Source organism: Halichoeres trimaculatus, unplaced genomic scaffold, assembly GCF_033239565.1.
Source record: "Halichoeres trimaculatus isolate MK-OKI-2021-1 unplaced genomic scaffold, fHalTri1.1 fHalTri1_scaffold_8, whole genome shotgun sequence".
Lineage (NCBI taxonomy): Eukaryota > Metazoa > Chordata > Actinopteri > Labriformes > Labridae > Halichoeres > Halichoeres trimaculatus.
This window is the reverse complement of record NW_027437186.1, coordinates 38,160,713-38,185,313: the sequence shown is the minus strand read 5'-3', so window position 1 is coordinate 38,185,313 and position 24,601 is coordinate 38,160,713. Positions and strand designations below refer to the sequence as shown.

Below are 24,601 nucleotides of genomic sequence, written 5' to 3'. Positions count from 1 at the left end.
TCGCCAATTAGTTTTTTTTTTTCTTGCTTTTATTCTTTTTTCTTTTCTAAATAAACATTTTCAATCAAGCAAGCAAGCTCTTGCACAGCATTGTTTAGATACTGAGCACTGCATCATCTGTAAGTTAATGGATTCGGGCAGCTTTTAGGAGGACGAACAACAAGCCAACATCCTGGTGAAAAAGAACAAAGCAGGAGTGTTTTGCTGAAACTGGAAACACTGGCTCAAGTCAAAACAGCTGAGCGGCAGCACCTCCCCTCTCAGTGTGTTGTTGGAGCACAGCCGCATTCCAAATATGGGCCGGAATCTGAAGATCACCACGTGCTGCTGAGATAGTCAACACCACCGTTTGGAAAGCGCGAGAGAATGCGGGTTCCAGGCACTGAGCTGCTAGGCGTGAATTCCCGCCGAAAAGCATTAGATTGTCAACGTAAACTAGTGTAACTCTATTTGTATCTGTTCACTTCAAATAAATCTGCCTTTACATTTTACGTTTACTTAGAAATTTTAAAGATGCGTGTCAGTGTTCAACGTTTCGCAGAAAAAAATGTAATCTATCTCTTTGCTAATTTGACATCTTTGCTCTGTTTTGTCACGCAGATCTGGTTTTGACTGGTTTAATCTGGTCCCCTGAGCATGCGCACTTGGTGTAAACAGGAAGAACCGACTAAAACTAGGTCGAAAATGATCGGACAAAACGGAACGAACATTTGTGTTTTTCTTACTTATTCCTCAACATAAATGTTGTCCGATATCACCTGATATTAATTGCTGTTACATCTCGTAGAGGAAAGTGTTGAATTTCCGTTAAATTCGATAGACTCACTAATAACGTTAGCAAGCCACCGCTGGACAGCCAGTTACGGTTTTTTCCTCCTCGGTGAATACTACGCTTGAAGAAGTCGGTACGCTTTTATTCTCTGTTTGTCTGACTCTGGACTGAGAGGAAGTTGTTATAATGGTGCAGAAGGATAAGACGCTTGAGACGCCGCCGGTGGACGGTGTACCGAGCCCCAGCCCAGTCTCCGGAGAGGCTTGTGCCGAGGCCCCTGGCCCAGCCGAAGAGTCTGGAATCGCAGTCAAAACCACCGGCCACAGAAAATTCATCAGCGGGGTCGTGGAAGGTAAAACTGAATGATGGGCGAAATATAACACGTTTTTTTTTATTATTCCTAACATTTGGTGCAGTTATCATAAATAGGGCATGAGGAATGCCGCAGCAGTCCTGCTCAATGGCGGCGTTGGCCGTTTCATACGGTCTGTGGTTGACTGTTATCAGCTGGGAATAAATCATTTGGCTCGTTTTCAAATCAATAAACTGGTCGATTGTGGGTTAACTGATATGTATGGGAGATTAGGATTAGAAACAACCACATAATGATGCACTGGGATTATGAATTAGGTAAATCATTCGTCATTCACATGCTGTTTTAGTTCGATTTTAATAAAATGTTACACATTTTTGCACATATGGTTATTTTTACACATTTTTAATAAGTATAGTCAACATTAACAAGATGAAAAAGAGATATTTGCCTTTAAACTCCATGAATGTCTTTTGATATGGATGTTTTCCTGACAAATTATGTGTGGGAAAATGATCACAATTGAAAAATACTGTTTGAAAAGTCAGAATCAAAATGTCTATTTCATTAAATATGAGCAAAAGTAGCTGACAGTACCATTAACCCAGGGGTCTGCAACCTTTACTTTCAAAAGAGCCGTTTTGCCTCAACTTACCTGGATGAAAGTCGGAGCCGCAAAATCTACTTTATCTTCAAATTAAGACAAAAAAAGTGTATAATCAGGTGAATAGTTATCTAAACAAGAAGTTTTAGTGTTTATAAATTTGTAGGTGTGATTTCTTAGTTGTTTTTTTTTAATTATTAATTTATTTAATTAATTTTTTAATAAATTTGCAAATTTAAGAAAAAAAGAATTTGTAGTGTCATAGATTTTATAAATTTTGTAAAATTTGGAAATTGAAAAAAAAGTTTAAAAATATTCCAAAATAGGAAATTTATTTTAAAAAATTTGCAGAATTTCAAAGAAATTGATGAAATGTCATAAATTTGAAAAAAAAACCTAAATAATGCAATTTCAACATTTTGCTTAATTTCCAATAATTTAAAAAAAAAATCTAAAATTGCAAAATAAGAGGGATTTATGTTAAAAAAAATAAAAAAAAATTGCAAAAATCTTTTAAAAAGGTGGAATTCTTTTTCTCAATTTGCAAAAATGTAAAAAAAAAAAAAAACTACAAAAAAATCACAAAAAATTAAAGCTTTGTTTCCAGAGGTGATGCATTTTTAGTCCAAATTTTATATTATGAATTTACTTAGTGTCTGTGTTGTTATCATTAAAATATTAAAAGCCCTTTATTGTAATAATGTTTTTAAAGCTACAAGGAGTCACTGCAAAGGGGTCAAAGGGCCGCATGAGGCTCCAGAGCCACAGGTTGAAGACCCCTGCATTAAACAGTGATATATTCAGCCAAGCCCACATCCTGGGGTGAATTGTTGTGGTCAAACATCTCGGTGTTCTGGGATAATGCTGTTGATCATTAGCCCTGCAGACTGGAGACTGACTGTGTGGTTTGCTGATGCAGGTTTTTATGGGCGACCATGGACGATGGAGCAGAGGAAAGAGCTGTTCAGAAGGTAGGATGAACTTCTTTTCATGCTACGGTTAGATTGTGTCATGCAGTGCAGATTTACACCTTGTTGGATTTTACAGGCAGCAGAAATGGGGCCTCAACACGTACCTTTATGCACCCAAAGACGACTACAAACACAGAATGTTCTGGAGAGAGCTGTACTCAGTGGAAGAAGCAGGTGAGCAGATCAGGCTTTTTATTCACAGTGTCTTATATACGATTAAAGACATATTCAGTTTATTGACATGAATAAAAAAAGGCTTTACGAGTCAGCGTTTGGTAAAACATGTCCCTTTTCTTTCTAGAGCAACTCATGACCTTAATCAGTGCTGCCACGGAGCACGGGATCGAGTTCATTTATGCCATTTCTCCTGGACTGGACATCACCTTCTCCAATCAGAAAGAGGTTTCAGCACTGAAGAGGAAACTTGATCAGGTATTGTGATATTTTTTATCCCATCAGTACATCTTTTAAATCTCTGTGTGTTTTTCACTCAGTTTTTTTCTGCCAGTTTCATTCAGTGTGCTTTCAACCCCTCCCTCTGCCCCACAGGTCGCTCACTTTGGCTGCAAGTCCTTTGCCTTACTTTTTGATGACATCGACCACAACATGTGCCCAGCAGACAAGGAGGTGTTCAGCTCTTTTGCACACGCTCAGGTTTCCATCACCAATGAGATCTACCAGTACCTTGGAGAGCCTGAAACCTTCCTCTTCTGTCCCACAGGTAGCTCACGGTTACTGCAGTCCTTTCCACTTTCTCACAGCTGTTTGATTATTACTCCAATCATTGCTGTTTCTGCTCTAACACAGAGTACTGTGGGACCTTCTGCTACCCAAACGTCGCTCAGTCTCCTTACCTCCACACCGTTGGAGAGAAGCTGCTGCCTGGGATTGAGGTGCTCTGGACAGGTGAGTCCAACACACACTTCTGTCCTCTGAAATTCATCACTGTGAAGTATTCAGTCATACATGTCAAAGGAGAAGAGTAACTGATGTATGTGGACGTGTTTTCTGCAGGACCAAAGGTGGTGTCCAAAGATATCTCAGTGGAGTCCATTGAGGAGGTTTCTAAAATCCTCAGGCGAGCCCCCGTGATCTGGGACAACATCCACGCTAATGACTATGACCAGAAGAGGCTTTTCTTGGGTCCTTACAAAGGCCGCTCCACAGAGCTCATTCCCAGGCTAAAGGGGGTCCTCACAAACCCCAACTGCGAGTTCGAGTCCAACTTTGTCGCCATCCACACTCTGGCCACCTGGTACAAGTCTAACATGAACGGCGTGCGCAAGGACGTGGTCATGAGTGAGTATGAAGGTTGCTCGTTAGTTTAAGACTTTATACCAGGGGTGTTCAACCTGTGGCTCTGGAGCTTCATGTGGCCCTTTGACTCCTTTGCAGTGGCTCCTTGTAGCTTTATCAATATTATTAAAATAAAGGGCTTTTAATATTTTAATGATAACAACACAGACACTAAGTAAAATCATAATATAAAATTTGGACTAAAAATGCATCACCTCTTGAAACAAAGCTTTAATTTTTTTATTTTTTTTTGTAGTTTTTTCAATATTTTTGACATTTTTGCAAATTAAGAAAAAAAAATCCACATTTTTTAAAGATTTTGCAAATTTTTTTTTTTTTTTTTAAATATAAATCCCTCTTTTTTTTGCAATTTTAGAAAGTTTTTACAATTTTTGGAAATTAAGCAAAATTTTAAAATTGCATTATTTAGGTTTTTTTTTTGCAAATTTATGACATTTCATCAATTTCTTTAAAATTTTGCACATTTTTTAAATTTATTTTTTATTTTGCAAAATATTTATAAAATAATTTATGACACTACTAATTCCTTTTTTTCTTAAATTTTCAAATTTATTAAAAAATAAATTACATGAATTGAATAAATTAATTAATAAAAATAAAAAACTAAGAAATCACATGTACAAATTTATAAACACTAAAACTTCTCGTTTAGATAATTATTCACCTGATTATACTCTTTTTTTATCTTAATGTTAAGATAAAGTAGATTTTGCGGCTCCTGAATGACTTTCATCCAGGTGAGCTGAGGAAAAACGGCTCTTTTGAAAGTAAAGGTTGCAGACCCTTGATTTATACCTTTATACCACATTAATAACGCTGGTTGTGTTTTTGCTCTGAACAGCTGATGGCGAGGACAGCACGGTGTCCATCCAGATCAAGTTAGAGAACGAAGGCAGTGATGAGGAGCTGGAGACCGACATGCTCTACAGCCCGCAGCTCGCCCTGAAACTGGCTCTGTCAGAGTGGCTGGGCGAGTTCTGTGTCCCTCATCAGTACAACAGTGAGAGCATTACCTTTATACTGTAGCTAACCACCTGTCATTAATGCATGAAGATGGTAGAGTTATCAAACACAGCCTGAGGGACACGGTGCAGTGAGCTTGTCTCTTGTCTTCCAGGCCGACAGGTGCCTCAGAGCGGCCCCAAAAGCACCGCCATCGACGTGTCGTCCATGGCCGCTCCTTCTCTCTGCTCCTCCACCACGGTCACCACGGTCTTCCAGCAGCCCATCATGTCTCCGGCCATGCCTCCTCTGTGTCTGGATCCACTCTCCCCACTCTCACACCCCATGGCCAAACGAGCCCAGGAGGTGGAGGAGGTGAGGCACTGATAACAACACATCTACAACTCTTTTTTTATCTAGTTTTATTTTGTTTTATTTCTATCTTGATTCATTTTTACTGCCTTGTTAGGGTTTTTTATTATTCTGTCATCGCTTTTATTATCATATTTTTCTTTTAAGACTCTTAATATTGTCTTTTTGTATTTGCTGTCCTGTTTTCTGCTCTCAATCTCTTTTTACTGCCTTTTCTTTTTCTTGCTGGTTGATGTTTTTAGCTCTTATTTTGCTCCTCATGCTCTCGTTTTATGTCTTGCATGGTTCTTGTGTTGTCTGGGTTCATTATGAAACTACAGCTTTTAGTTGTGTTCCTTATTTTTATGTCTTTTAGGAGTTCTGTTTTTAAAATTGCTCTACAAATATAGTTATAACAGGGTGTCCTTGGGGTCTTAAAAAGTATTAAAAGTTGATAAATATATTTGGGGAAAATGAAGGCCTTTAAAAAGTATTAAAAAGTCTTAATTGTGGTTTTATGAGGTATTAAATTTTATAGGTATTGAAGCTTTGACTCCAAAAATATCCATGAATATCAGAGTCAGAATACAAAAATAGAAATAAAATAAAACAAAATATATACATAAAGAATCTAGTTACAATAAGATACAACAATAACCAGCTATAAATTAACGTCACTACTAGTTTTAAAAAGAGAAATTAAATACAACATTAAAGCAAATCACACAACCTCAGGCACATGTCCTAAATTTTGAAAATGATGAAATAATTTATCTTTTTTATTTTAGCAAGTTGGCCTTAAATAACTGCTGTTTCTTGTTGTGGAAGTTTCCATTAACCTGCCTTTAGTTTTATTTATCCTTTCAAGCTTTAGTCCTCCATAGTTTACATCATTTCTGTAAAAATGCAAACTAAAACTGTTAAAGAGGGGTCGCCAACAACAACTGAAAGTTGCGATAAAGTCTTGAAACTTTTTGAAAGGTTTTTTAAAAAGTCTTAAAAAGGTGTTGAAATCAACCTCAGGATTTCAGCGTATACCCTGTGTTAGTAGCAGTAGTGATGGAGGACGCTTGTCGGTGCTCTCTTTTTGTTTCTGATGAGTCCGTTTTTCTTATTTGCAGCTTTTTGTAAAGTAAATCATTTTAGTTTGGTTGTTAAATAAGAAATGTCCTTTCTGCTCCTGTGCAGGTGGAGGTGGAGAAGAAGGACTCAGACGAGGAGCCCATGGAGATGGTGGTTGAAAAGATGGTGGAGGAGGCGGAGCCTGAAGCTGAAGCTGACCAGGAGGAGAAGCACGTTGCTATAGTAACCGAAAAGATGGCCGAGGACCTGAAGCCCATGGACACAGACAAGGAGAGTCTGGCTGAGTCAAAGTCCCCTGAGGAGTCTCTCCAGGAGGACTCTGGGAGCGATGTGGCCCCCATGCAGACGGACGATCAGCTCAAACAGGTGCCTCAAACATTCGTGCGTTTCTCTGACCCGCTCCGATCAGAAACAGAGAGCAGAGCAAACGATGATTCCCCCCAAAGCTGGAACGCCGTTGTTTTGTCTCCCCAGGATGTGTTTGTGCCCGGACCAAACGAGAAGCCTCTGTTCACGGCAGAGCCCCTCACGCTGGAGGACCTGAGCCTGCTGGCAGAGCTCTTCTACCTGCCGTACGAGCACGGGAACATGTCCATGCAGATGCTGAAGGAGTTCAACTGGCTGAGGGCCAACAGCAGCGTCGTCAGCGTCAACTGCAAGAGGAAGGAGACTGAGAAGGTGAGCTGACCCTCTGCATGGATCAGAGCTGAGAGAAGGAGGTTTACAACAGAAAACAAGATGTTAGAGACACAAAATGGTGGATGTTAGATACCTGAAGTGGCCACTAGGTGGTGTGGTTTGGCAGGTATGGGCTGCACTACCACACAGAGCTTCACATCCTGCCCTGAGAGATGTGTTTTGGGTTGTTTTTGGTTTATTTTGTTTTTCTAACACAGTTTTTCCTCACTTCCTGTCTCGTCTCTGCCTGCAGGTGGAAGAATGGCAGTCCAGAGCAGAGAAGTTTGAGGAGATGTGCTGCTCGGTCATCCAGATGTTCACAAAACTTTCCAACTCAGCCAACCGCACCATCCTGTATGACCTCTACCCGTACATCTGGGACATCAAGAGCATCATTTCTATGGTCAAGTCTTTTGTCCAGTGGCTCGGTATGTATGAGTTCACCACCAGGGGGCTCACTCCTAGAGAGCGCTAGCAGAAACACACTCATTAAATCACTCTTTAGGATTATTCTCACACATTCATAAAAAAATCTTATCACAGAGGAGATAAATGTCTGATTAGATCACGTAGCTGCATGGATGATTTAGTCTCATCTTTACGCAGACACATTCACTCCTCAGCTCTTACCTGTACACAGGTGAGCTGTAGCCACAGTTTATTATTTATTGATCGTAGATGATCAGAGCATAGATCAGACCAGATGCATCACAGCTAGTTAGTTTAGTTTATTTGCTCTTGTGATAAACGTGTTAATGTTCTCTCTTCTTTGTTTTGTGTTTTGACGTCTGACTCAATGCCGCTTGCACTGCTCACTTCCTCCCGCCCTCCCCCCCAACACGCCGCTCATGGCGGCGGTATCTGGTCCCCGTGGTAAAGGTCCCAGCAGGGTTCCTGCTGCTTGCTGTGTATCCAGTAACCTCACTGCTGCGCTCCCACACAGACACACTCGCTTCCATCTCTCTGTCTGTGGGGACGGGAGTCAGGGCAAAGTCCCCGCCCCCTGCGCCACCCCTCCTCCACGCCCCAGCGCGCACGCGAGCTTGGAGAGCAAGTTGACTGGCTGCCTGTGGAAGGCCATTCTGGTGCATAAGCTGAGCGCACGCTCCACGTTTCCTGTTTTAAACATCAGGAACGTACCAGAAAGCCTCAGAGAGTAAACTCTTCAGACGAGGCTGTGGGCTCGTTTAGCCCCTCCAACCTGTGTCAGGGTGCCATCAGCATTTCACTCTCTCTTCCTCTTCCTCTTCCTCTCCCTCTTCCTCTTCCTCTTCTTTCACACCTTCCTCTTCCTCTGAGTTGGTGCACTGTGATACAGTTTGAGTAACCCTCTCCCTCCTCTTCTCCTGGAGGTTGTTTTTCATAGTCTGAAGCACCAGCATGGCCTGTAGGTTACCCCCCTGTAACCCAGTTTCATTCACAGGTTTCTGTCCCGCCCAGCAGCCCCACGGTAAAGCTGAGAGCTCTGACCCACAGTACACAGCAGGCAGCAAACCCACGGCGGCAAAACCACATCCAAATCCACTCCAGCAAAAACAGCCACTCCCCCATTAACATTTGGAGGGCTGAGTCCCTGTAGCTTTATCACTTTGATGAAATGATCTCTAAATGATCTGAAAGTGCAGAGACGAGTGAGTCTGTGATCAGGGGAACATGTCAGGTTCACAAAAAGTGAAAACAATCTGAGCTTTTTCCTTCTTATTCTGTTTATTAGCAAAGTATAAACCAGGAATGTGCTAAATCAATTAATTAATTAATTCTTAAATATTTAGGTAATAAAAAAACATGGTGCACTATTTCACCAACTGTGTTATACCACTTTTTTTCAGACTGATACCGGTACAAGTACTCCCTCTTGAGTACTCAACGATACCACTTTTTTTTCTTTATTTTTTGGGGGAACTTTGTATTTATTTTCCAAATTTTTAAACAATAATAATAATGGATTTTATTTATAACACACTTTACATTTGTGGCCAAATCTCAAAGTGCACAGAAGGACAAAAAAAACAATAAAAACATTAATAAAGACAATAAAAACATAAAAAAAACAGTAAAAACAAACAAAGAAAAACAGTACAGAACATTCCTTGACAGTCTCACAGGGAAGGTGTGACAATACAAGGGAAAAAAAACAGGTATATGAAAAACAGGTCTAGAAATAGATAGAAAAGAAAAAAAAGTACAGCTCATTGTGGTCTGGAAAGCTAAACAAAGTAACCAATACCACTTTTGATACAAAATATTTCAGTTAACAGTGACAGATCATTTCTGACAAAGACAGCACAGTTACTCGACCATGAAGTTTAAAATAAAACACAAAAAAATCTCTTTTAGTTCATGGTTTGTTTTTGATGAATTAACAAAAGTGCAAAAAAAAAGGTTAAAAAAACAACAACTGTCAACTGGTTCATTCTTAATGTCTGACCAGGATCAAACCATAGACTGTAAAGAAAAAAATAGACGTCATCTTGCTCGGCTTAAAGTGAGGTCTCCACAAAAACTGCTCCCCCTGGTGGCTGGCTGCAGTATAGGTTTAAAAACCCATCTCCCCAGTCATTCCAGATGGGCTGTGGTCAAACTTTAAAAAATTAATACACCTGGTAGAAATGTTTCTCACGTCTGATTGTTGTGGTGATTTGAAGATATCATTTGGCTGTCTTGTATCCAAGTCCTCTTTTCTCTGAGGAGTTTGGTTTTTATAAGTTATAAGAGGTTAAAAACGAGGCTTTATGTCACGTTTAACGATGATTGACAGCTGACGTTCTCGTGTATTTTTTTCGGGGATTGTAAAATATGTCTGGAGGTAGAGTCAGGAAGTGATTAGACTCTCCAAAGAAAGAAACAATTATTATTTTTGTCACCCAGCTCCACTCAGATTCTCCCAGAATCCCTCACAGTCAGCTGCTGGTATCGGCAGCTTTCACAAGTACCAATACCTTGATATATGGCTGTCATCGGCCCGATACCAATACCTGGTAGACTACGCCCCTTAGAAATGTCCCTCATCCTTTATTTCACAGTTTAGACAAAATTTAAAGACTTATGTCTCAAAAATCTCAGTAACCAGCTGACAGGACAAGAGGAGAGAAACCTGTCTCTACAACTCTACATTTAGTGACGCTAACACAGTCCACATTTCCTCCATGTTTTGTCCTTTGAACATGGCACCACCTGACCTCCATCAGCTCATATTTCTGCTCCTTTTCTTCACTGTTTGGTCTTTATAACATCTATAGATCAGTGTTTCTCAACCCTGGTCCTGGGGCCCCCCTGCCCTGCATGTTTTAGATGTTACCCCACTCCAGCACACCTGATTCAAATCATCAGCTCGTCATCAAGCTCTGCTCAGCCTGATAACGAGCCATTCATTTGAATCAGGTGTGCTGGAGTGGGGTAACATCTAAAACATGCAGGGCAGGGGGTCCCAGGATTAGAATTGAGAAATACTGATCTATAGTAAGAAGAGCAGAAAATGTTGGTAACACAGTTGATGAACAGTTAATGCGCCCCATGTACAGACAATCATTCTGATGAAATATTGATGAGGAGGAGCTGAAACATGACACACTTTCTTCAAGGTTCACACCAAAAAGGATGGCACCTCAGCTGATTGGGGTCATGTGACTTTGGAGCAAACCATTGATGATTTCTAGGGTTTTTTTCAATGGGTAACACAGTTGATGTAGATTTTTATCTAAATTAATTATTTTAATATTATTTAAAACAGCTTTTTCATGTTTTATTGATTATTTTGAACAAATACTACAGAAAATAATAAACACAAACATGTTTCTAGTGTTACTTGTGAAGAGCAACCTCAACATTTGAGAAATCAGCACAAAAACTGCAAATTCCAACACATGATTTTCATTTTAATAACTAACTAAATGATAAACCTGTTCACTTCCTGTGTTAAATGACCTAATGTAAAACTGGTCATTGTTTGAAATTGGTATTTAGTAAAGTGAAAAGTTTACCGTGTGGACTTGAGATGTCCCCTGATGGTAGACTCCCTCAGGCGTTAAGCGTCGTGTCCCGTCACTTCCTGTCGTCTTTAAAGCGTCCCATGTTCCCCCTGAAACTCGCAGCGGTGCAGCCGGCGCTGAGTCACAGCCTCCCTTGTTGTTGTACTCAGAGCACTTACTAATCACCTTTTTCTACTGTTTTCTCCCTTCACCATGTACAGATGGAAGAATCCACAGTACAAGTTTCTACTGCTGTTGGATGGACAGTGGCCGATGTATGCAGGCGTTGTCTCTTTCTGTTGCTCATGTGTGAAATGGATTTACGTAACGTTTCTCTTACATAGATTAATGTTTGTTAAAGATGTGTTTGGAGGAAAGAAGCAGCCCTTTGGATGAAGTCACATTTGGCGCAGCGACTTAGCTTTGAATTCTCAAAATGCTAACTCCCAAATTTCTCTCTTCGGCAGCATCTCTAACGTGTTTTTTTGTTTCTGTCAGTAGGCCGATAGAAATGAGCGCCCCAGCCTGATGCACTCACTCAGGGGACTGACACTTGGCTGCAAACGGCTTCACACACGCTGAATAAGAAGTGTGTGTGTTTTCAGAGCTCTAGTGATGAAAAGCAGGAGGTGGAGGAAAGCCCCGGGTTTTGTGGGTTCGGGGTTTCTGATATGAGCGAGCAACAAGTTGAAGGTTCCTTCCTGTGGGTGCATCTGTGCGCTGCGCGGCGTCAGCTCATCACGACTGTTGTAGGTGTCAGGGTGAGGCTCTAATGTGAAAACAGTGTTAGGTGTCCTTACCGCGCGCTGCATTTGTCTGGTCACATGACGGGGCTTCTCATCAACCACGCTCAGACTGGGTTAGCATCAGCGCTAACAGCCCAACAGATTTTAAAGATACAAACACGTTTTGAGCTGTTCCTGCAGTAACGGTTAATCCGTCTCATTAGCAGAGTCACCTGAGAGGTCTCTGACTCTTCAACATTTCCTTCTGACTTCCTGGTTTGATGACGCGTGCTCCTCAGTCATGTGACGAGGCAGATAAGGAGAGAATGTGACTTCACTCGGGGGCTCAGATGAGTGGGGTGACAGCAGCTGAAGCTTACCGCGCCTCGCTCAGGATGCTCAGCACGGCGTTTACCAGGCCGTTAATCAGTGTTCCTGAAGGGTTAAAGCCGCTCTGATTCAGCGTGAGTCCTGCTGAATGCTGGACCAGGTCTCTCCAGTCCCTCAAACCACGTGATGTGGATCAGACTTTTTTAACTGGTTAATAATTTTAGCTTCATCCTGCTAACACGTAAGCTTTAGTTGCTCGAGCCCCATTTCTCAAAAAAAACGCTTCCTCTGAATGTAATTAAAGTTTCCAAACTAGGTTAATAGTTAAAGTAAACCAGTTTAATGATAATGGACTCTGTGTAAACACATATGACCCCTTCCTCCTCATCCCCTTACTCCCTCCATCTGTGTCAGAGAGCCCCATCCTGTAGTAACGCTGTCCGCTTGGCTCTGCTCCTAACAGGGTGTCGTAGTCAGTCCTCAGCACAGTTCCTTAGAGGAGACCAAGAGCCCTGGGCCTTTAGGGGAGGTCTAGCAGGAGAGTTCCAGGTATCTAATGCACCAAATTTACCAATGGGAAAAACTGTTGTTTGCAAAGAAGCCAGTGGTTAAAAACATGCAGGTATGAAGGGCTTTGGTCTGTCCAAGGTGAGCTGAATCCAACCAGTCAGACCCCTCTGAGTCCCTGCTCAGCTCTGGGATGTGTCCAGTCTTTGGGAAGTTAAACGTTAAAGACCAAAGAGGTTGCAGCCAGCGTTTGGCGTGGCGTTTTGCGAGTGATTTAATTTGAATTTCTTTCAGCGACTGCCCAAGGAGATGCTGCTTTTCCCTGGCGCGTGCTGCGCAGGCGAGCATGGCTAGGTTTTATTTTCATGACGTCTCATTTCTTTGCAGGAAAGCTCAGCGCTCAAATTACCAAGCCAGACCTTTGCAAGCGCACGCGCAAGCTTTACAGCGCCAGCGAGAACGCAAGCGTGCACGCCGTGAGAAAACTCCACGATCAAACGCCCCCTCCACGCCTGAACCACAGGCTGTGTCCATCAGGGACTGTAAATTTAGACAGGAAGCCGACTGAAGGCGTCAGTCTGATCTCATCTCACCGGCGTTTTCCTGGAGTTCTCTCCGTCTCTGCGCCAGCTTCATTATTTTTCTCAACAGGAGGGTCCCGCGCAGCGAAAAACTGTCTCTGAAAGGGAAAGGAGCATCTCCTTCAGCCAGTGAAACCTTAGTCAGACCAAAACACAACCCTTCCTGTTGTATCTGAAGCTCATGTGTGTGTGCTCGCCTCGCGGTGCTCCTTCAGCCTAAAAGACAAAGCTGTGGCGTCGGCTCGTGTTGTCCTCTGTCAGACCAACAAGAACTGAGCGTTTACACCGATTTTATTTTTATAACAACTCCTGATTAATCTGAAGGAAGCGTTTTGCTCTTTCTCTCACTTCTTTTGGTTTGACGGAGGCTCAACTGGAGCTGGCGCACAGAGCGGCGGTCAGCCACAGCAGCTCGGCGCCCGGTCTGCGTAAACTGAACTCTTCTCTTTTGATGCCCACAGAGATTGTTGCCAATCGATGGGGCAAACGATCTTTTCTACCAGCCTCCACCTTCACTGCCAACCTCCAAAATTTATTCAATAAGGCCCTACTTTCCAAAGGACGAGGTGAGACCTGTGTGTGTGTGTGTGTGTGTGTGTGTGTGTGTGTGTGTTTATACCAGGCGTCCAGCTCTAAAGTCACAGTTACATAACTGATTTTTCTCCCTGACGTTGTTAATGTTGGATGCAGAGATGATGTTGGCCAGTTGCTCGTAGTCCCAGCTGATCTGTCCCAGTTTGAGCTGTTGTTGCTTCACTCTCAGAGCAGCTCGTTGTTACGCTCAGCTGCTCAGAGCAGTAACGAGTGTTTGTGATTCCTGCTAAAATAAAAGCTTCAGATTATTCACCTTATGGCATTTTTAAACCTTTTCTATTGAATTATTTGCTTTATTGACTTCTTTAATGTATTTTCTTTGGGATGGACGGGTCAAAACAAAGAATTAGACCATCATAAGAAGTGAAACAAACATCCTCCCAGTTTTGTTTTGGTTGAGTCAACTTCAACCAAGTGTAGGAAAAAACATAAACAAGAACAGGGTGGTCGCCTGTTGCTGTTATCATACAAAAAAAGACAATAGTTAAAAGAAAAATAAAGGATTTTATTAGAAAGTAATATTACCGGTGAGATCAGATGGATTGTGGTGTTTTATTCTCTGTTTTGTGAAAACAATATCTCTGTGTGTCTCCTCCTGTTTGCAGGCTGCGGTTTATAAAATCTGTAAAGAGATGTTCTGTGAAGGACTGGAAGACGTCCCTTTCTCTGACGAGGATCCTGATCTCATAGGAGACAGGTAAAACAAACCGGCACAGCCCAGGATGATCCCACCCCCCTTCACACACACACAGCCAATCAGTGACCTGGAAACTGTTTTTAACGCTGCAGGTTGGTGGGCGGGCTGCTGACGCTGAGCTCAGACTACGGGTTCGTGTTGGAGGACGATGAAGGCATCTGTGGCTACGCGCTCGGTACGGTCGATGTCAAACCCTTCATCAAGAAATGCAAGTTGAACTGGATTCCTTTCATGCAGGAGAAATACCACAAACCTGACGATCAGAAGGACCTGACCGAGGCCGAGGTGAGACCTCATCCAGACCCTCATCCTGAGAAAATCTGGATCCGACGGAAAACGACTGTGGCTGCTATCGCCTGACTTTACCCTCTGCTCTGTGTGTGTGTGTGTGTGTGTGTGTGTGTGTGTGTGTGTGTGTGTGTGTGTGTGTGTGTGTGTGTGTGTGTGTGTGTGTGTGTGTGTGTGTGTGTGTCCCTTATAGAAAATGATGCTGAGTTTCCATGAAGAGGAGGAGGGTCTACCAGACTCCTTCCTCTCCAACTTCCCCTCTCTCATCAAAGTCGACATTCACGGGAAGGTCACTGACCCCAGTGTGGCCAAAAGCATGATGGGATGTCTGCTCTCCTCCCTGAAGGCCAACGGTAGGTGGTGGCGAAGCTTCATGTTTAAATTAGCTTCATTAAAGCTCCCATCTCCTGCTCCTTTCCTCAGTTTAATCTGGATCATTGATGTCTTCATGAAATGGTAGTAACATGTTTTGGTCCAAAAAGCCAATAAATCAAGCACAGCAGCATTGTTTCCAGGCTCTCATAGCCCCTCTGTTCAGAACGCTCTGATTTAGTGGGCGTGGCCTTCATATGTAAATGAGCCACCGCTGATACCGCCCCGCTCTTCCACGTCACTGAGAGCGGCGCCACGAGCTCCGAGTGCACAATGTTTAGAAAACAGAGAAGCTCCTTTACCGTAACATTACAGGCTAAAACAACAGGCTAACTGCAGCTAAAGTTAGCATCCTGAAGCTAACACAGAGACAGGGGGGACACTGAGGAAAAGCTCTTCCATCTGCTCCACAGCACACAGCATTTAAAATACTCACATTTCCAGGGTCCCAGGTTTGTTGGAGGATGGTTGGTAATGCGCCTGGATTCAGGACCAGTCTATTGGCTAGCCCTCTGTTGGACTGTCCAAAGTTGGAAAAGCAGTCGGCCGTGAAGTGACTAGCACACACATGCTCAGTTTTACTGAGTGTAGCTGGAACATTTCCTGATAAATGAACTCTAGACACTTAGTCTGTCTTCTTCTGAGATGGGAAGCTTGAGCATGGAGCTATGTGGCTGATTACAGACAAAAACAGAGCAGTGATGGCTCTTCAACTTCAGCGCCCACTCTCCACTGCAAACAGCTCGTTTTAGGTCAGGATTTTACATTCACAAGCTCTACTAAGAACAGGTTTGTCATTAAATATCACATTTTGTGGGCTGGGAGGAAAGACAAAGACCCACACATTTCACTAAAAGACTCAATAAAGTGATTTTTGCAGAATATGGGACCTTTAAGAGTAAAGTTGAAAGAAAGAAATAAAAAACTTTAAATATCTGATTTTTCTGAATCATACTGAGGTGTTAAACTGTTTTCCTCCGTCCCTCCAGGCTCGGCTGGGGCGTTCTGTAAGGTGCGTCAGACCGATAAGAGGATGTTGGACTTCTACAGTAAGCTGGGATGCTTCGAAGTGGCCAAAATGGAAGGTTTCCCCAAAGACGTCATCATTATGGGACGCAGCCTATGAAGAAACCATCCTGTCACAAACACGCAGAGACAGACAGAGGAAGAGCTGGTCGACACGGCTCCACCATGTTTCCTACCTTCATGATAATTTTGTACTTCATCACCGCGTGGGCGAGCCCCTGGAGACCTCTTTTTAGGATTCGTGTACAGAAGCACGGCGCCCGCACACAGACCGCCGTGCCGCCCGTAGAAGTGACAGCTCTGACAGATTCAGCAGCCCTGAAGGATCTGTCGTCAGATCGTCTCACTGATCACATACCTCCAGGAGGCAGAGGGTGGCACCTCCATACGCCTTTTCTGGTTCATGCCTGCATGCCCCGATGTACGCGTCTGTCTCTGAGAAGGAGGCGGAGCCATGAGGTGAGGGCGACCTGTATCTCAGGTGTATCCCACGCCCCCCCCAGCTGTCCCTCAGAGCGCCCACAGCCGGGACAGACGATGGACTCTCTGCAGGATGTGAGAGTCTGCCTTTCATCGTCACTTCAGGGCGTCGCTCCACAGCGGACATGAAGAGGCCTTTCAGCGGCTCGTTTCAACAAAACGTGGTTCAAAACGTCGAGTCTGTGCACGTGAAGGCTGAAAACTGTAGCTCTTAGAGAAACGAATAAAGATCCTGTCAGACCAGAGGAGGAGGAGGAGGAGGAGGTTTGTTGAGACCATGGAGGCTCAACCAGGAGGTCTCTTTGATTTCTGTTAAAGTAGAAGTTGACGTTTGGTAAGCAATAGAGAAGCTTCCACCAGTTTACAGACGTTGTCCTCAGCCTATTTTTACTCAGCACTTTGCTTGTGGCCATTTTTCTTTTTTATAAATCTGTCTTTTTTTCTGCTCATGCTCCCTTTAAGCTACTGCCTTTTGGTTCATTGCCTTTGGATTATAGATTTATATCTCGGCCCTGGTGTCTTCTGTGTACGGGTTTTGTTTGGGCGGTTCATTTTAGACATTGGCCTTTTTGTTGCTGAGATTTCACAGATGTAGCAGAGATAGAAGAAGAAGATAGAAGTGACTGCTTTTAGACCCCGGCCTACAGCGCAGAAACTCAACGCTAACCCAAACAGACGTATGGTGGAGCAGTCAGCCAAAGCTCAGACCGCCGTCTACGGCAGAAACACGCCGTAGACGTAGCTTCAGTTTTTCCAAACCTCTTCTTCTGAAGCTGGCTAAATCAAACTCATCGTTTCCTCCTGTCTTTATTAAAAATGATCAGTTTGCCGTTTGCTCGCTTCCCTTCTTGCATTGAATGTCTTCTTCTCAGTTGAGCCTTGGTGAGCAGCGTTTCTGAAGCTTGATTCTGTCACCAAAGTTGTGCTAACTCCCACATGTTTGTGGTGTGGGGCCTGGAGAACATATTCCTCAGCCTTTTCCTACGTGTCCATCGAATGTTTTATAATCGATCGCATTTCCCATTTGTTTTTGTAAATGTAGTTAAAGAAAAGCGGATAAATCCGAGTGCTCTGTGGGTTACAGGAGGATCATCAGTTGCTCTTCAGTAGCTGCCTGCCAATGTGACGTTTTGATACTGTGTACATTTCATCGTGTGCATGAGGTGTATTGGATTTGCCGTGGCGGTGGTTAGGATAACCTCATCTCTCTGCTGCATAGAGGAGGAAGCATGCCCCTCTCCTCTATCAGCACGATACTGTAGTACGCTGACAGCCTGTAAACGCTGTCACTTATAAAGTGTTATTATTTCCTATATCTCCAAGCTGTGGCTCACGCGCTGTTGTCCTTGAAGGAAAAGAAACGGCAGGCCTCGTTGGAAGGAATCCTGCCCGACAACAGACTGCAGGATTTCACGCTCATTATTAATGGTTCATTTTTCAGTTTGTTGATGCCCGAGCTTTCTCCTCTGCCAAGCAGGTCTGATAGAAACAGGCTGTGAGTGTGAGAAAGGGCTCCAATTGTACAGTCTGATGATCCGAGTTAAGGGACGGGGGCAGGAGGGGGATGGTTGTTATTAAAGTGACTGTTTGACCAATGTAAAATTTGTATGTAAGATAAATAATGTTAAAAATAAACAATAGTAAAGAGACTTTGGTTCTGTGTGGTCAGTCTGTGTCAACTGAAGGAGTAAAAATATTTGCTCATAAAACATTATCCCTTCATTGTTAAAGCCCATTTATTGCAAAAAATAAAATTAAGGTAACCCATTTCTCTATTATATTAAACAGCAGCGGGAGAAAACTTGTCTTTAGTAAGCTTTCCTTCTGTCTACTATCTCATAATTATGATTTTTTTAATCTCAAAAAAACAACATTTTTTAATCTCATAATGATAATTTTTTTAATCTCATAAAAACAACTTTTTTATCTCAATAAATCAACTTTTTTAATCTCACAATTATATTTTTTTTATTATTAAATCAACTCTTATCTCATTAAATCAACTTTTTATGTCATAATTTTGATTTTTTAATCTCATTAAAAAACAACTTTTTTAATCTCAGAATAATAATAATTATATAATAATAATATAATAATAATTATTTTTTTATCTCATAAAATCAACTTTTCAATCTCATAATAATGATTTTTTTATCTCATTAAATCAACTCAATTATCTCATTAAATCAACTTTTTTCTAGCTCTTTTTGATTTTTTAATCTCATTAAATCAACTTTATCTCATAATAATGATTTTTTTAATCTCATAAAATCAACTAAATCTCATACTTATTATTTTTTATCTCATTAAATCAACTTTTATCTCATAATTATTATTTTTTAACCTCATTAAATCAACTGTTTTATCTCATAATTAGGATTTTTTTATCTCATTAACTTGACTTTCATACTTTCTCATAATCATAACTTTCTATTTCAAAATCATTAATTTTTCGTCTCATAGTTTCATTTTTTTAGTCATATTATTATGACTTTTTAATTTATAGTTTTGACTTTTCATCTCATAATTTTGTCTGTTTTATTTTTTTTTTAACTGGCGGAAGTGGGCCTCCATACTTAACTCAAGCTCTTCATTCATAGGGTATATTTAATATTTGAACATTTTAAAGTGTAACCTTTAACTAGTATTGAGAAAATCAATCGGAGATAGATAATCAGATTATATAAAGCTTGATGGAGATGAAGCTCGGTGAAATTAAATCGAGTTAACGGGATGTTTATGAAAGGATGTCACAAAAACAGGCTTTTTCAGGCGGATAGTTGAAAATGAAGAATGCAGGTGAACAGAGAGGGACACAGAGGACAGAGTAAGACTTTTATAATCCAGTCCATGGACTATAAACTCTTAAAAAGCATCGATATGTTGGTATAAGAAAGAAACACGACTGTCCAGGAGGAAGCGACAGAAAATAAAAACATCTGTGCCACCGTCGCGGAGTGATGACGTATCAGGCATGCTCACATCTGCGACGCGCGTGTTGTTTTCGCGGTGGGTTCATTTTGGCTGAAAAGTGTGAGCACTGAGTCTGAATTTAGAGATTTAACGGGATGTCTTTCAACGACGACGAGTCCTCGGAGCTGGGTCTGGCGGGTCAGTCCAAGCTGGCGAGCTTCCTGTTCAGTAAGATCCGTTTCACAGTTAGTCCGAGCGCGGCCACACGTGGGTTTCTCCCTGATGTGGCCAGCGATCATCTGCGTCTGATTTATCAAACCACTGCCTTTATCAACAGCTTATTTAATACCACATTAACTCTGTGTTTTCCAGGCCAGGAGCTGTCCTCCAAAGTCCCTTTCTTCACTTTCCAGGGGGACGAAGAGGAGGACCTGGAGCATTTCCTGGAGCTCAGAACAGTATGTACAGCTGCAGCAGAGGCTGTGAAATGAAAATCACGGGGTGTGAAAAACTTAGCCCAAAATAGTGTGTATCCAGAGCCGCTGGTGTTATATTTCCTCTTTTAGATTAATGTCTAAATAGCTTTTAACTCCCTGTTTTGTCTCCTTCAGATCTGCCTGGGAGAGGGGGCCAAGGAGGAGAGCAACGTGGTGGAGGTTACAGCCATGAACCACCAGGGGAAGAACATCTCAGTGCCCATCGCCAACCTGCACGTCAACTGTCTGCCCATGGTACAGCAGTGGGAGTCATTGGGTTATACACAAGAAATATAACAAAACAAACACCCTGTGACTGTGTTTGTTATTTACTTAAACCCTGTTTATTCATTATAGAGCGAGCAGGATTTAACGTTTTCTGACATCTTCAGAGCAGGCTGTTCTTTTGGGTTAAATCAGGGGTGTTCAACCTGTGGCTCTGGGGCCTCATGCGGCTCTTTGACTCCTTTGCAGTGGCTCCTTGTAGCTTTAAAAAATTTTTTTTTATCAAAATAAAGGGCTTTTAATATTTTAATGATAACAACCCAGACACTAAGTAAATCATAATGTAAAATTTGGACTAAAATGCATCACCTCTCGAAACAAAGCTTTTAATTTTTTTGTAGGTTTTTTTTTTCAATTCTTTGACATTTTTGCAAATTAAGAAAAAGAATTCCAAATTTTTTTAAAGATTTTGCAAAAATTTTTTTTTTTTAATATAAATCCCTCTTTTTTTGCAATTTTAGAAAGTTTTTACAATTTTTTTAAATTAAGCAACATTTTAAAATTGCATTATTTAGTGTTTTTGCAAATTTATGACATTTCATCAATTTCTTTGAAATTTTGCACAATTTTTAAACTCATTTCTTATTTTGCAATTTTTTAAATCTTTTTTTCAATTTTCCAAATTTTGCAAAATTTATAAAATCTATGACACTACAAATTCATTTTTTTCTTAAATTTGCAAATTTATTAAAAAATAAATTAAATAAATAAGATAATGAAAATAGAAAACCAAGAAATCACATGTACAAATTTATAAACATTAAAACTTCTCGTTTAGATAATTATTCACCTGATTATACACTTTTTTTCTCTTAATTTGAAGATAAAGTAGATTTTGTGGCTCCTGAATGACTTTCATCCAGGTGAGCTGAGGAAAAATGGCTTTTTGGAAGGTAAAGGTTGCAGACCCCTGGGTTAAATGGATAGAGTTGATCATCTACAGGAATTAATTATTTTACACAAATTTCTTGAGTTACAGTCAGTAGATGGTGATATGAGTATTTTATATTAGCTGGGTATAAAGGTTGGCGTCATTTCCCCGTCTGTGGATGTGTCTCATGTTTGAACCTTCCTCTCCAGGTGAGCGTGGGAGAGTTTGAGCTGAAAGCCCCAGTGACCATCAGGCTCAAGTCTGGGACGGGACCAGTAACTGTCAACGGGTTACACCTCATAGGTAAACGTCAACAGAAAAAGGGCTTTGTTACACAGTTGGCTCATTAAATATTAGTTTATTATATGACTAATTACTCGTTAGCTGCTGCTCTATGCTGATTCATGTAAGGTCATACTGAGCGAATCATTTATCAGGAATTCAGGATTTACACCTAAAAGTTTGGAGCACAGGAATTTTATCAAACTCAGTCTGATGGTTTCCTGGAGAGAAACCTCTGACTGTCACTTATTTTCAGATTCATATTTTATTGCCAAGTATATTTGCACATATAAGGAGTTTGACTTGTTGTATTGATGCTAACAGTTAGCACAGAAATAACGTGAAAAGCAACTGAGCAGCTACTTTAACAATACAGAATTACAAGCTATAGACTCTTTAAAATAGAAAATTTCAGATAAAAAATATAAAAACGTTGAAAAATTAAAGAATATTTATAGAAAAAATAATAATTATAATAATAATAAGAAAAAAAGGATAAAAGGTGCAAAAATACAGAAAATCCGTTCATGGAGAGATCGTTTATGCTAAGGAAGCTGTGGTTCATCTAACGTAATGAAATCCTCAACCTTCATTTTCCAAACTGACAGAGCTAAGGACGTTCATGTTTTACTCTTAAATGAAAAGTTTATATTTAAGCTCTTAAAGTTTCAGCATTAGAGATGTGAATCAAAAACCAGTTCCTGTTGAGACTCGATAAGAAATGTTTCAATCCATGGATATCGTTAACTTTTGTGCTTAACGATTCCCTTATCAATTTTTTTACATTGTGCTGGAGCCGCCGGGCCTTACGTCAACTAGTCTGCTGCAGCTAGCTTAGCTTAGCAGTTAGCTAACGTTTCCCAAGAAAACGCTGAAGAACTGATTTCATAAAGAAATGTACATCACTCTCTCTCAGGAGATTCATATTCACTACATTAGAAATGGTATAAATCATGTAACGCATATGGGAAACTGCATTGATATGCTAGCAGTTAGCATACACTAGCTTCAGAATAGAATTTCAACTGTCATCACAGAAACATATCACATCAACTCTTTGTAAGAAATACTGAGAGTTTCAAATGTCAAAGCTAACAGGCTAATGAAAGGCTAATGGCTGACGGAAAGGTTCCAAACAACTTAAACCATTGCTATAACCACTTTGAGACACTAGATGGCCTACTTAAATTATTAATATATTACAACACAGAACATCAACGTCACATTGTGTGAAATTTTGACCTGTTTCTGTTTAATTCTGCCCAGAAATATCCAGACTCAGGGACCAATTACATTTTATTATCTTACAGGATAAACTCAATTAAATGTTGTTGACACAGAAAACCTGTAAAGATACTTTTTGTACCAAGAAAATTCACAACAGGAATCCATGAGGGGATCGATAAAGAATCAGATCCATAGGGGCATCGGTATTGACATAATCTGATCAATTCCCATCCCTATTCAGCATGCTCTGTTTGTCGTCGTGCTACCCTGTCCGCAGCCAGTCAGCGTTTCATGTTCTGCTTTTATTCAAGTCGCTCAGGTTATTACTCCATATGGTGGAAGAAAAACTGGTCCACATTTTGAAAAAGGTCAAACTCACCAAGTTTTAAATCTGTCTCTGCTTAATTCACTTTCTCTTAAATTTGACCAAACTGCACGCAGACCTCAGATTCACCCCTGGGTGATGAAATGTCATTTCTCTGTGTTTAAAGGCCGCAGACCTCTGCTCCTCTTTATATTGATGTCAGATCCAAGTCATGATCTTCAGTTTGAGTTTTGGTGATGTGAATGTTTGAATGTTAGTCAAAGAGAATCTGCTCCATCAGGATCACACAGGTTTTCCTCATCGTAATGAGTGTGTGACTCTGCTCCTCGCTCTGTGTGTGAGGTCTAATCAGAGGGCAGGTCAAAGGAGTCTGTACGACCTGGTTTCACTTTCTCCTCCGTCCTTTTTCAGCCTCACGAGCAGAAGACTCTGACCTGTCTGACGATGATGAGGATGATTTTGATGAGGAGGACGAGGACGAAGAGATCAGCCCCATCAAACCAGCAAAGAAGAAGCTGAAGCAGTAGGAGGAAAGGTCACTGGAGGCTTCTGGGAAATTTGACAGGATCTGAGGTTTTGTACCAGACGGACACACTTACCCTGGAAGTGTTTGTCACTTTCTGAACACCTGAACTGAACACCTGAACCATCCGTGATGAAGGCTTCACTCAGTCGACTGTTTTTGCTACCCAGCGTTTTCTACCGTCTGGGTCACGTTCAACACGACTCACGGATTTATCAGAGCAGTGACGGAGGAAGTCTTTTACCACCAGGGGATCAGAAATCATTCAAAGGAGACGACAACATAAAACCTGTGTGTGTGTGTCGCTGTGAGTGTGTGTGTGTGTGTGTTTGTGTGTGTGTGTGTGTGTGTGTGTGTGTAGTTTTCTCATGAGTGGTGATCCCAGCTCTCTGCTGCGATCAGATTTAAAACGTTCAGACAGTTTATTAAATATTCTTGTTGAGCAACTTTCACTTGTTCCAAACAGTTTTTCTACTGTTCACGAGAAATGTGAAGATTTTCTACTTAAAGTTGAATTAATCCCAACGACTCCTGAATGCATCATTTTTTAGCCAATCACAGTGAAGCATACACAGTTTGGTTTCTGCGAGGACACATTACTGTAGTGGTGTCTCTAAAACAGATCAGGTCTCAGCAACACTTTCCTTTTTCTATATTCCAATAAACAGAAGATATTATACAGAAATTCATGGGACCAAAACCAAAGTTTGGTGTTAGAGAGTGAACTGTGTATGAAATTCTTTACATTGTTAAAATCTAGTAAATAATTATTTGGGTTTAAATATATATATTCTTTAATTTGTGAAACCGTACATGTAATGCCTTGTTTTATTTTTAATAAATGAGGAAATATATTTCTTTTGATTAAAATTTAAAAAGTTGCAAGAGCTGAAAAAAGCAAAAAAATAAATGAAATTTAAAAAATTTGCAAAAAAACAATACAAATATAAAAAAATCATACAGTTGTAAAAATTTAAGGAAATGTTGAAATGGTAAAAAAAAAAAAAAAAAAACAGAAAAAATTTTGAATTAAAAAAGCAAAAATAAAGAAATAAAATTTGATAAGCTTCCAAAAATTTGAAAAAAGTAAATATAAAAAA

The 24,601-nt window shown here is 40.8% G+C and overlaps 2 protein-coding genes across 3 annotated transcripts; both read left to right on the top strand.

Moving 5' to 3' along the window:
• The first annotated feature begins 621 nt into the window (after positions 1–621).
• oga (O-GlcNAcase) lies at positions 622–18,244 on the top strand. Of its 2 annotated transcripts, XM_074675391.1 has the most exons (19): positions 622–1,124; positions 2,609–2,660; positions 2,737–2,834; positions 2,962–3,092; positions 3,210–3,381; positions 3,468–3,566; positions 3,675–3,959; positions 4,819–4,977; positions 5,095–5,294; positions 6,459–6,719; positions 6,828–7,031; positions 7,285–7,459; positions 11,221–11,274; positions 12,518–12,603; positions 13,604–13,708; positions 14,342–14,433; positions 14,526–14,718; positions 14,915–15,074; positions 16,083–18,244. In XM_074675391.1, exons 1-19 carry the CDS (start codon positions 959–961, stop codon positions 16,217–16,219), a joined length of 2,829 nt encoding a protein of 942 aa, XP_074531492.1. In that variant the 5' UTR covers positions 622–958; the 3' UTR covers positions 16,220–18,244. The 2 variants fall into 2 exon arrangements, with proteins under 2 accessions (XP_074531492.1, XP_074531493.1); XM_074675392.1 differs by lacking the exon at positions 11,221–11,274 and having other exon boundaries at positions 623–1,124.
• Positions 18,245–19,558: 1,314 nt separating this feature from the next.
• Positions 19,559–24,308, top strand: npm3 (nucleophosmin/nucleoplasmin, 3). Its single transcript, XM_074675987.1, has 5 exons — positions 19,559–19,740; positions 19,885–19,970; positions 20,124–20,243; positions 21,354–21,447; positions 23,390–24,308. Exons 1-5 carry the CDS (start codon positions 19,668–19,670, stop codon positions 23,503–23,505), a joined length of 489 nt encoding a protein of 162 aa, XP_074532088.1. The 5' UTR covers positions 19,559–19,667; the 3' UTR covers positions 23,506–24,308.
• Positions 24,309–24,601: the final 293 nt, after the last annotated feature.

Coding starts and splice junctions, on each gene's coding strand:
- oga (XM_074675391.1), top strand. CDS start 959: ATGGTGCAGAAGGATAAGACGCTTGAGACGCCGCCGGTGGACGGTGTA. Junction 4,978..5,094: donor TGTCCCTCATCAGTACAACA/GTGAGAGCATTA, acceptor CTTGTCTTCCAG/GCCGACAGGTGCCTCAGAGC. Junction 15,075..16,082: donor CTCCTCCCTGAAGGCCAACG/GTAGGTGGTGGC, acceptor CCGTCCCTCCAG/GCTCGGCTGGGGCGTTCTGT.
- npm3 (XM_074675987.1), top strand. CDS start 19,668: ATGTCTTTCAACGACGACGAGTCCTCGGAGCTGGGTCTGGCGGGTCAG. Junction 19,741..19,884: donor GCTGGCGAGCTTCCTGTTCA/GTAAGATCCGTT, acceptor TGTGTTTTCCAG/GCCAGGAGCTGTCCTCCAAA. Junction 21,448..23,389: donor CAACGGGTTACACCTCATAG/GTAAACGTCAAC, acceptor GTCCTTTTTCAG/CCTCACGAGCAGAAGACTCT.